Source organism: Miniopterus schreibersii (genome assembly GCF_964146895.1).
Source record: "Miniopterus schreibersii genome assembly, chromosome: 7".
Taxonomy (NCBI): Eukaryota; Metazoa; Chordata; class Mammalia; order Chiroptera; family Miniopteridae; genus Miniopterus; species Miniopterus schreibersii.
Genome location: NC_138108.1, coordinates 15263605 through 15275712, shown reverse-complemented (window position 1 = coordinate 15275712; position 12108 = coordinate 15263605). Strand labels below are relative to the sequence as shown.

Genomic DNA, 12108 nt, shown 5'->3' with positions numbered 1-12108 from the left:
TGACTTCACCTTGCCAAATTCAGCGATCGATGCTCAGTACTCCCCTTAGTCACCCTCCTCAGCGTTTGTCACTGTCGTTCATTTCTTCCTGCAACACTTGACGCACTTGGTTCCTGACCACAGCTCTCATATTCTCCTCTTACTTCCCTGCTTCCTCTGCTTTTCAGTCTCTACTCAGTAGCATTTCCTTTTTGTCCCAGTTTTAAAGCAGTCCTAGGACTTCTTCACTTCTCCCTTTAAATTCCCTCCCTAGCTGGCCTCCTCCAGTCTTGAGTCTATACATAGTATCTATTTACTGATGATTCCCAAACTTAAATTGCATGTCCTGACAGTTTTCCTGAACTTTGGACATGTGTACCCAATATTCATCCTCACTTGATTGTCCAGTAGACATACAGCATTTACCATGAATAGGAACAAGCCCTTGATTTCTTGAACCACACAGTTCCTGTTGCACTGTCCCCGTCTCAGTAAGCCGCTGTCTGTGCTCACCCAGAAACCTTGGAATCATCCTCGACTTCTCTTTTTAACCAACCTGATAGCCGATCTGTAAGAGAATCCTGTAGAGAATCCATTCTCTCTCCTGGACTATTTCAGCAGCCTCTGAAGTAGTCTCTGACCCTGCTCTTGCTCCTCTAGAGTTCGTTTCTTTAAACAGATGCCAGAAGAATCTTTTAAACATAAATCTGATCCGTGGCACTTACCTCTCCTGTGGCTTCAGTATGAGTCAGTGGAATCCCATTCCTCTCCCTGGCTCCCTGCTGTCTCCTCGACCCATCTCTCACCACTCTCTCCCTTGTTCAGTTAGTTGGCTCCAGCTCAGATACTCGACATATACTGTTCTTTTTCCCCCCCTCTCTTTATTGTACATGCCAAGCACTTGATTGCCCAGGGCCTTTTCATGTGCTTTTCTATCAACCAGGAATGCTCCTCTCCCACATATCCACATGGTTCAGTCCCTCATTTCCTTCAGTTCTCTGCTCAGATGCCACTTTGTCAGTCTTACTTTTTCTTCTGTCCACCCTTTGTAAAGTACCGCCAACACCCCCATCCCTCTCCACTCCGGTCCCTCTGTCCTTCTGTCCTGCTTCATTTTACTTCATATAGAACATACCACCATCCACACTAGTATGGACACTTCATTAGACAGAGACTTGAACCATTTTGTTAGTTTCACCAGTGTCTAGATTAGTGCATGAAACATAGATGTCCAGTTATATTTTATATACTATAAAGATATTAGTACCTATCAATTCATTATTATTTAAAAATGTATTATGAACATTGACATTTTAATTTATACAAGTAATATTGCAACTAATTTCTATAAACCTTTCCTAAGACTTAACTTTTTGAATTGTACATTATTTAAGTGAATTTAGTAGAAAGAAACAACGTAAAGCCTTTTGTTTCATTTTATTCTAGGTATGAATTAATACAGAAGGGAGTAACTGAACTTAGAGATGTTGGTTCTGTTCCAGATGTCTATACCCAGAATATGCTTTTAGAAAATGAAAACAAAAATTTGAAGAAAGACTTGAAGCAGTACAAACAGGCAGCTGAGTATGTTAATTTTTAAATGATTTTTTTTCTTTCTGTTTATTTTGGACTAAATAAAAGAGTTGAACGAGGCTAATATGTGGATGGTGGTTAATGTACCAGAGTTTTCATTCTGGAGAACTGAATTATATTTAAGTTCTGGTTGGAATGAATGTGAAAGGCTTCACTAGCAAATTAATTCAACATATGACCAGAATGCTCATAACTGCAGCTCATCAACAAGAGTGGAATGCAGGGGCTTGTGTAGGAGATGGTTAATTTGTTATATAATACTCGCTTCCTTATGTATTTTGATAATCTTTTCATGGTTTGTCAGATCTTCCCCTGTGAGGATAAGCTAATTTCTGAAATAATAATAAAATTATAGAAAGCAGAGAGGAAGGAAGAAGCTAGTGTATTCCTGATAGAGGAATTTCAGTATTTGAAAAGTCCCCAAAGGACACTGTTATTTAGTAATTTTCTAGCATGAATTTATACATAGAGGAGAAACTTAACAAAAGCCAAATCTCTCTGCATCTTTCTTTTGTTCTAAAATTAATGCAAGACATACAATTTTGGGTGAACAAATTTCATTAAATAGACAGTGTTAGTCTGACAAAGAAATATGTGAATGTGTTGACCTGTGTGCATCTCCTCATCTAAGACAGTGTGAGATGGAAAATCAATGCTTAGATATGGAGTAGAGACAGTTCAAGTGTTGTTCATTAATTTTTATTAAACATATTTTAAAGAAGGACTTTCTTTGTTAAATAATCATATTAAAACAAAAAAATTAGATAAACAAACGTACCATGTAGGAACATAATATTTTTATAATCTTTGTAAAAAGTTTACTGTAAAGAAATAAGACTTTATATTTCATACTGAAGGAAACATTTAAAGAAAGCACCTTTTAAAAGGTGGTGGTAAATAAAAGATAATTTGTACTTTCGTTTATTCGGTTATTATATACACTTATAGCAATGTTTTTGCAAGTTATGCAAATTTCATATTATCTATGGATGTGCTATTTGGCACTGTACATTTTAGATAGAAGTGTATAATGACCCACAGAATAATATGTTACTAGAACCAGCGTTCTGTCTGTCCTCGGTTCCATTTCTCAGAAGTGATTTGTGCTGTTGGCCCTGAAACTGTGATTTTGTAAAGACACCTAATGGAAGCACTGGGAATTTGACACAGCAATTTCTTCCAGAGTGCTGCCTGGCATACTGTTTTAGTTCCTGAATCCTTTGAATTAGTGCTTGAGTTTGTTGATTTTCTTTTGAATAGAGCCTCTTTGTGCAATGAATTTCACCCCAGTGACATTAAATAATCATTGTTGATTATTGGTTGTTTATTGAGTATTATATTTATTATAATCAACACCGTATAAACTAATAGCAGTGAAATTATCTTAATATTTTAAAAAGACATGGTTAAAACAGATATCCCTCAAATTAAATGTTTCTTGTGTATGTTTACTAAAATATCAGATTGCCAAATGTTTATAAAATATAGACTGTTTACTAAAATATAGTTTTAGATTCCCAATAGGAACTAGTGATAAACATGGGATTCCCTTTGTGGAATTTACCCTAAAGTTTTTCATTTTAGAATTAAGGCTATTTCTTAAAGCAAGATAAGAGTAGATGTTACTTTTCTAATAATAAATAATGTTTAATATGCAGAAGTGTAAGGTTACATATATGTTATCTATTGTCTTGATTATACTGGTAGTATTTAATGATATATCTGGAAAAATCAGAGCAATCATAAAGCTATAAGCTTAACATTTACCTAGGGGAGAGTTGCCTTGGAAAGAATACTGAACTTAAAGTTCAAATACCTCGCTTCCAATATTCTGCTACTTATTAACTCAGCTTTCTTATTGTTAAACTGGGAGTAATTATACATAATATTATTAACTCCTAGGGAGTGATGTGATAATTAAAAGAGACAATCTATATTAAAGAGCTGTGTAAATCACAAAGTGCTTTGAAAATGTCAGCTATTATTATCAATATCTCTAAAGGCTGTGATCCCTAGTAGATTTTTTTTTAGTCATCACATTAACGTTTTTAAAAATTCAGCAGTGATGAAGCATGAAGGAAGAAATGAAAAGGATAAATATTTCAATCTAAAATATCATTTGAATTGCTATAATTAAAAATGAAATTGTAAGCAATGCCAATTTTAGAACAGAGGTCTTCCCTATACTTGCTACAAATGTAGCTTATATTCCAAAATTTAAAACTTGGTGTATAGTGTGTATGTATATATGGTGACAGATGTTAATTAGACTTGTGATAATTTTGCAATATATGTATATATCTCAAATCATTATGTTGTATACCTGAAACTAATACATTGCTATGTCAATTATACCTTGATTTAAAAAGTTTGGGAAATAACTTCTGGAAATTTTTCTTATAGGTGTTCTTACGGGGAAAATGTATTATTAAAAAAGATTTATAGTTACATTAAAGGTGAAAGTATATTATGTACTAAACCCCGGAGAGGAATGACATATGTAGTAGTTTGACATTCTTTTTTTGCAAATGGAGAATACAACGCTACTTTTATATGGAAATGTAGATTGGTTGTTATTTTGAATGCAGATGTCTAGAATGTAGTGACCTGCCGCACATTTGTAGAAAATTGTTGGTTAAAGACTAGAAAGCATCAGTAGAGTTATAAAATCTTTCACAGCTAAGACACTATTTTATAAACCTTGTTTTATTTCGTAGTTGACGTTCCACAATATTTACCTCAGTTTGAGGTTCAGAAAAACTATTTCGAGTTTTATTAATTAGGAACCTGTTTGTTTGATGTTTCCTATCTTCACTAGCATTTTCTTATTCTCATAAGGTAGATATTGTAAATTCTCAATTTGGTGGTTTTCTCCTAAAAATATCATTGTACTTGTACTTTAACATCCTGTAGCCTGGCTTTCACCTCTCCGAGTCTATTTTTCATTCCTGTCCTCCTTCAGCTTCTGTAACAGCGAACTGTTCTGCCTCCCCCACCCCATCGGTGGGCTGCTTTTTCTCTTCTTACCCCCACCCTGTTTACCCTTGGAGGCTGTACTATCTAATAAGACAGCCCTTAGCTACACATGGGTGTTGGCAGGTACACCAGGTGGTGTGTCAGGTAGTGGTGTTGTGAGAAAAATAGCATGAGTGAAGGGACAGAGGTAAGTGGGGCACTGTTTTATTTTTTTATTAAAAAATATATATATATTTGAAATATATCTTTATTGATTTGAGAGAGAGTAAAGGAGAGAGAGAGATAGAAACATCAATGATGAGAGAGTCACTGATTGGCTTCCTCCTGTACCCCCCGACTGGGGATCGAGCCCGCAACCTGGGTATGTGCCCTGACCGGGAATTGAACCGTGATCTCCTGGATCCTAGGTCGATGCTTACCCGCTGAGCCACGCCCTGCTGGGCTAAAATATGTTTTTATTGATTTTTAGAAATAGAGAGGGAGGGAGAGAAACATCAATGCAAGAGCGAAACCTTGACAGGCTGCCTCCCACATGCCCCCCACTGGAGAGCGAACCCAGAACTGTGGCATGTGCTGTGACTGGGAATCGAATCACACCTTTCAATCTGTGCCCAGGACGTCGCCCAACCAACTGAGGCACACGGGCCAGGGCCGTGGGGCGCTGTTTTAGATAGGCTGGGAGAGAAGTCCTCTCAGACATTTGGAGATACGGAGAAAGAAGGCCACGTGTGAACGTGGGCAGCGCATTCCAGGCAGAGGCAAAAGGAAGACAGAGAGTTTGTGGTGAGGACAGCTTGGCTTGTTAGGGGACTAGCACGGAGACCGCTGTGACTGGAGACGGGGTAAGTTCAAAAGGCCTTTTTAAGAATTTTCTTTTTTCTTCTGAGTGTAGTGTGAGGCCAATGGGTAGTTCTGAGGAGCTGGCTCTTGTGTGGGAAATAGACTGGATGGAAGGACATGGTGGCAACAGGGAGAACATTATTATGTCCTGCGTAACCTGCTTACAGATTGACTTAGCTGGGTACAGTCCACTAGAATGAAGTCAAACAAGCTCCTTATGGCGCAGTTAGGTCCCAACATCTGCTGTTATCAAACTGCACTACTCATCCCGCTCAAACTTTGGTTCAGAACAGATATTGATATCAGATCAGGTGTTATGGATAGAACAACACAAATAGGTGGTGCTCTGTCACTTATTAGATATGAGAATATAATTTTCACTCACTTTCCTCGTGTGTAAGTGGGGTGATGTTGAGTGAATAATTTTAGTGTTTGGCACAATGTCTGGCACATGGCAAATACCCAATACATTTTAAATTATAATTAAATTGCAGTTAATTTTGAGGAAAAATTAAGTGTTTTACTAAGGGCCTCTGATTTTACTTAGAAAATTCACTTCTATAAAAAGTCAGAGAGTACCCAGCTTTTCCGAATACCCATTTAATGTAATGACTTTCAGAAAAAAACACCGTGGAAATGAAGATAATAATAAGGCCCATAAAATTTTATGCTTTATTGTTTAGGTGATTGCTTGTTAAGTTAAGGAAGTATTTTTTCTGGACCTTGGTATATCCCTTTCTTTTTTGGTTAAGTATATAATGAAAGTTTTCCTCTAATCTGCTTGAATTCCTTTTTGCCTATTCAAAAATGATTCCAGTATTAATTTTAGTGGGTTAAACTAATTCATTTATAACCAAGTCAAGACAATGAAATAATTAGTAATCATATAGTGTTATCAGAAAATGCATTGCTTCAAGTTTGCACATGTGAAAAGTACTTGACAATGAAGACTTACTTTGATTAGTGCAGGTAAACAAGAAAATGTTTGTATGCTTCCTTTTGCCAAATTATTATAACAAAATATCCCAATAAACCTATTATAAAATGGTTACTGCAAAATACTTAGTTAAAACTATTTGGCTAATAAAATTATTTTACTGGGGCATTCACTTAAAATAATTTTTTAGAGTACTCTATTAAATCACATTCATATGTGGAAATGTGGAGTTTAGGGGACAATGTTTTTATAGTATAATAAAAATATGAGTATCTTATACTTTGATAAAGTATAAGTATTTTATACTTTATAGATTTTGATCTGCTGGTTTCCTGAAACAGGGAAGTTAGATAGTCACTCTGCCATCTCCTTCAGAGAAGAAGCATGTAGAAATATGTTCTTTATGATATACAAATCTAAACGAAATGTTTCACTGAATAAATCTTACTTCATTATACTTGAAATAGAATCCCTATGTCTGCTTGCTGTCTTAATAAAAGTTTATTTTTAACACAAACATGCTTTTCTAGTATAATGAGAAAATACTACATAGTTGAAAATATTAATTGCTTATAAATATTTCAAACTTTATTTTTTAGAACTACTTTTTCTTACCTTTTATTAAGCAGATGGGCAGCAGGAAGGTCATAATAGGAAAAGCATCACCATGAAATGAATTTAAATTGTTTTACTGAGTAGACTTCATTTGTGCAAACAGAAAGCAAGGCCCAGAAAACCAATTTAATGGTCAGAAAAACTTTAAGGTCTAATACTTCAATCAATTCCCATGCTTTCTTTTCTTGGATGAGTACAAATAGGCCTTTAATGTGTATTTAAAAAGGGAGTTGATGCAGTGCTTTGCATTTGTGGTTCTGCTTAAAGAAACTTCGCAGCATTATTTTTCTACACACAGGGTGGGGCAAAAATAGGTTTACAGTTGTGAATATGTGAAACAGAGTTTATGCTTCTATTATTATTTACTAATTATTGTATTGTTTTCCATACGAATAACTATAAACCTACTTTTGCCCCATCCTGTATTTTTTTTACCTATTATGGCTTTACATTTCAGATAAGATAAATAAAACATAAGTTCGTTTATGTAATTTATCAAGCTGTTGAAAGTAAGGCAGTCGTAGTAGTTGTAAAATATATGTTCATAGAAATTTAAATTCTTTATAAAGATAGTTTTACTAATGATCATGAATTTGGATATTTTTAGCCCAGGAGAGAATATTTACCTACTGGCATGCCACATATTTTAGGTAGATAAACCTAGTTGTTAGAGGTCTTGAATATATCTTTTCTACTATGCTAAATAGTAATAGTAATATGATGATGATGACGATCACAGCAACATTTACTGAGTATTTTCTATGTGACAGTATATAGGCCACTTTATGTGCTTCTTTCTAAATGAATGAGAATGCAGGTGTTGTTCTTGTGTTTGCACAACTAAATGCCAGCTCAGCCACTTTGTTTTTCCAATCACTCTACTTAAACTCTCTCCTCCTCTTCTTTCACTCACTACTCATTAGCCACATGGTGGTGGCAGAGGGGTTCTCTCTCTTTTGGTCCATCTTCATTCACACACAAACAAGGTTAAAGTCTGGGGAAAAAAATTATTTGTTCATCTACTAATTGGCATATTCCTCAGATGATTTTTCAAGGCCAAATATTTTAATGCATATTTTGTTGCACCTTCAAGATGTTAGCATGGAAATGAAGCTGAGGGTTAGATGGTGGGAGTAACCCATGAGCATTGTGACACATTATTTATTTACATGTGATAAATACCACAACAGTGGTAGTAGAATAAAGAATTGTACAGGTCATCCTCCTTAAAAAGAGGAGGGGGAGGGGAGAAAATAAGAAGGAAACTTTGAAGAATAGACAGGCCACATGTGACTTGATCTAGCAGCAAGAAGTCTCACTGATCATGGTATGCTCCATCAGGGGCCTGGAAACCTAACCTCTTCCCATTCTTTGGCAGCATCTCAGTCGCTGCTCCTCAGTGACTACTCTGACATAGCTCCTAAAGCAGAAATACATTTGCATGCATTTATTTGATGTGAATCTGAGTTTTGAAATACTGTGATACATAGAAGCAGATTTATTCCATTCCGGTCATCTTGTGAGATGTCAGCACTCTAATTCAGTTTATCTATTTTCAGAACGTAAGAGTTTCAGTGCAGTAGCACTTTGTCACTTGACTAAGACTGTTAGATAACTACATTTTTATTAAAAATTATATTTTACATTTTTACATTGAAACTAACATGGGGGTGGGTGAAATATTTTCATTAATTTTTCACATACAGCCTGGGCATAAAATTAATATATTTTATTTACACCAGAAGATATATCTAATCGAAGAATGCTTCTGTATTACAACATTGAATTTGAAGACCTTTCTCATCAAATTACCAATTATTTTACTACTATGATCTGCTCATATGCATTACCAGAATAAAATCTTGGTTTTTCAGAACTTATATGCTTTCCCCCCACAATTATCAGAGCCAAGTAACTCAATACATTCTCTTTTAACTATGTATTCAAACAAGTTCAGAATTACATGTTGTAAAGTCTTTTCCTTGTAATTATTTGGAATTATTCAGTTTTATATCTATTTCAATTTTGTAAACAAACTCTTTTTTGAAGTAGATGGATTACAAGTTATTTGGCAGCATATCTTTCATTTTCCTTTACTTAAATAAAATGTGAATGAATGTTACTTTTGAAAGTGCAGGCTTTGGCCTATGCACCCCTCCCCCCCATCTCAATTATGTTGGTTGGGATCCTTCAGTGAGTGTCATAATGGAATCTTTGTTTTTCAATTTTCTTTTGAAGCTCAATAGTAGATTTTAACTGATACTAAATAAATTTTTAGAAAGGAATTAGCAAATATGTTTAAAGTTATTATTATTTTTCAGCAAGGCTAGAGAAGATCTGCTGAAAACTCAGAAAGAACGTGACTTTCATCGAATGCATCACAAGCGAGTAGTCCAAGAAAAAAACAAGTTAATTAATGACCTTAAAGGGTAAGCTGCTAATATTTGTTGGCATATTTATTAAAGAGCTATTTAATTCATGCTAAGCAACTTGGTTATGGCAGAAAGTTCCAGGTAAAGTTCTTTATTCAGCATTTATTAAGCATATATTGTGTGCCTACAATACCCTATGTGTCTGACATACACAGACGAGTAAGTTTAGGCTCCTGCTGTTACCCTCTGCTGTCGGCCAGGGCAGCTCCGGCATTTCCACTTTGCTAAGGGTTGGCTATCACTTTTTCTAAGTTTCTAAGAGTCACTCCTGGAGTGAGTTCACCTCATTTGTTGAAGTACTTGTAAAATTCATTGTCTTAAGAAAGTGGTTCAGGTCAATGAGTTATTGTTTATCCATTCCTCGTTTACAGCCCTTTTTGTCAAGTACCTCAGAGTTCAGTCTTTGGGGTTCTCTTCTGGTTCCTGTCAGAATGTGCTTATTAATTCTTGGAGCAGTTTGGATGTATAGTGTCTTTCTTCCCTTGTCAGACCATTAGCTTGGCAGTCAGGAGAAGAGGAGGTAGGAGTAAGTCCAGGAGGACATCTTTTACCTTGTGGTGAAGAGATCCCTGAAGCAGCATTTTCTAGGGAAGGAGGGCCCCCTGTGCAAACCCATAGGGCCTGAAGAGAGGGATGACAGAGCTAGTGTCCTCAGGGGCATCCTGAAAATCAGAGCAAAAGAGGTAATTTCTAATTGATGGAGGAGTCAGTTCATCAGGAAAACATAGCATGCATGATTCTAATGTGAATTCCAAAATATATGGAGTAAAACCTGATAAAACAGAAAGGAAATATAAATATTTCCACAGTTATAATTGGAGATTTTAACACTACTCTTTTAGCAATTAGTAGAAAAAATAGGCAAAAATTCTCTAAGTCTATAGGACAAGACAAATTAATTGAGCATAATTGACCTTTCTTGAATTTTACCTTGGACTTTTTAAGTGCACATGAAATGTTAACCAAACTAAGTCATATGCTGAGCCATAAAATAAGTTTGTTTATTAATTTCAAATAATTAATGTCATGCAAAATATGTTCTCTGATTAAAAAAATTAAATTAAAAAATTGATGACACAAAGCTCTGTGGAAAATTTAAACCAGTGATCTGAACTTGCACCTCAGAAGCTCAAAAAACCCCCACAACAAGTTAAATACAAAGAATGAAATAATAAAAATAAGATCTCTTACCAATAAATTAGCAAAGGGACAAACATAAGAAAAATCAAACTCATAAGTGGGTTGTTTTAAAATATAATAAAACTGACAAAATTGATAACAGAATTGAGAAACTCTGAAGTGATTAATCATTACCAAATGTTGGTAAGTTGGAGTGTAAATTACACCTAAGTATTTTGTCTAGGAGAAATGAAGCTCTATAACAAAAACATATGTGACTGGTATAAGAATGTTCAGAGCAACTTCATAATAGCCTCAAACTGAAAACAACTCAGTTCTTCATCAGCAGAATATTGCAGCAACACATTTTGGATTATACATATGATGAACTAGTACTGCTCACGATAAAAAGGAATGAATTACTGATATACACAGTAACATGGAAGAATCTGAAAAACATGCTGAGTGAAAGAAGCCACTTTCAAAAGAGGACATGTTCTATGACTCCAAATATATGAAGTTCTAGAATCTCTTGAGATGTTAAAAATGCTTTATATTTTAGTAATGATGTGGACTACCTGGCATGCATATTTATGAAAACTCTAAGCTATAACATTTAAGGTCTGTATATTTTACTCCATGTAAATTACACTTCAATAAAAAAAGTAAAGTATTTTAAAAGAATTTTCAAATAAAACCAATTCTTAGAGGTGTTTATATCATAAGTTGAGCCAATTATTTTTTCTATGAGATATCAAAATATTTTTATATTTAATTTCCTTAATATGAGGTTAATCAAACTTGTCTTCAAGACCATCCTTTAGTTTATTTTGATGTGAATGACATGCTTTCTGTTTAATTATCTATTGTTTGAAACCCTTGTCTTTTTGAAAATTGTTTCTGGATTAATGAAAGGAACACAATTTTGTTCTCTCTCAGTGAATAGCAGTGATCTTTTGAGTGCGCATTTACGTACAGAGAAATGTGACTGTCCCACTTCCACCCAGGTGCAGGGAAGTTGTAGGTCATATAATACTTCTTCAACTTCTGGGCTCTGATGTGTTGACCTTTAAATGGTTATTCATTTTTTTAATTCCAATGCAAAAAAATGTTTATATGTTAAATGGAGGTCACTGATTTAACTGAATTACCCTTTAAGATGCCCTTTACTTTTCATAGGTTGAAGTTACATTATGCATCTTATGAACCAACTATAAGGGTGTTACTTGAGAAGCACCATACTTTACTGAAGCAGAAAATGCTTGCTTCCATGGAAAGGGACAGAGCTGTCGAGCAGGTAAAAAGACTGTCAAAGGTACCTCAAACTGATTTTTATCCATTTATTTTTTATAACAAAATTAGAAATAAATTTGAAAAGTTTTGACCAATTGTCATGTTGTAAAAGATTCATTTGGAAACATTCAGAAAAAGTATTTTATCCATTTTAAACCTGTAAAAATTTCTATTACATTAAATATTATTGGATTAAAGCAAAATTTTAAAGGAAATTATTGAAGTACAGTTAGGGAAAAATTGTGGTCAGACAAACTTGAGTTTAAGTCCCTGTTTTGACAGCTGTAAACATGTACCTTAGTTAAACACTATGAGCTCAGATTA

The 12108-nt window shown here is 34.7% G+C and overlaps 1 protein-coding gene across 2 annotated transcripts in view; it reads left to right on the top strand.

Moving 5' to 3' along the window:
• The window catches only part of SPAG16 (sperm associated antigen 16), a 557305-nt gene that overhangs the window by 17922 nt on the left and 527275 nt on the right, over window positions 1–12108 (top strand). The window contains exons 5-7 of one of the 2 annotated variants that reach the window (XM_081143494.1): window positions 1426–1563; window positions 9262–9369; window positions 11671–11806. In XM_081143494.1, coding sequence (XP_080999620.1) covers window positions 1426–1563; window positions 9262–9369; window positions 11671–11806 — 382 coding nt within the window. The remainder of the gene's footprint in view (window positions 1–1425; window positions 1564–9261; window positions 9370–11670; window positions 11807–12108) is intronic. The other variant, XM_081143495.1, reaches the window with a different exon arrangement.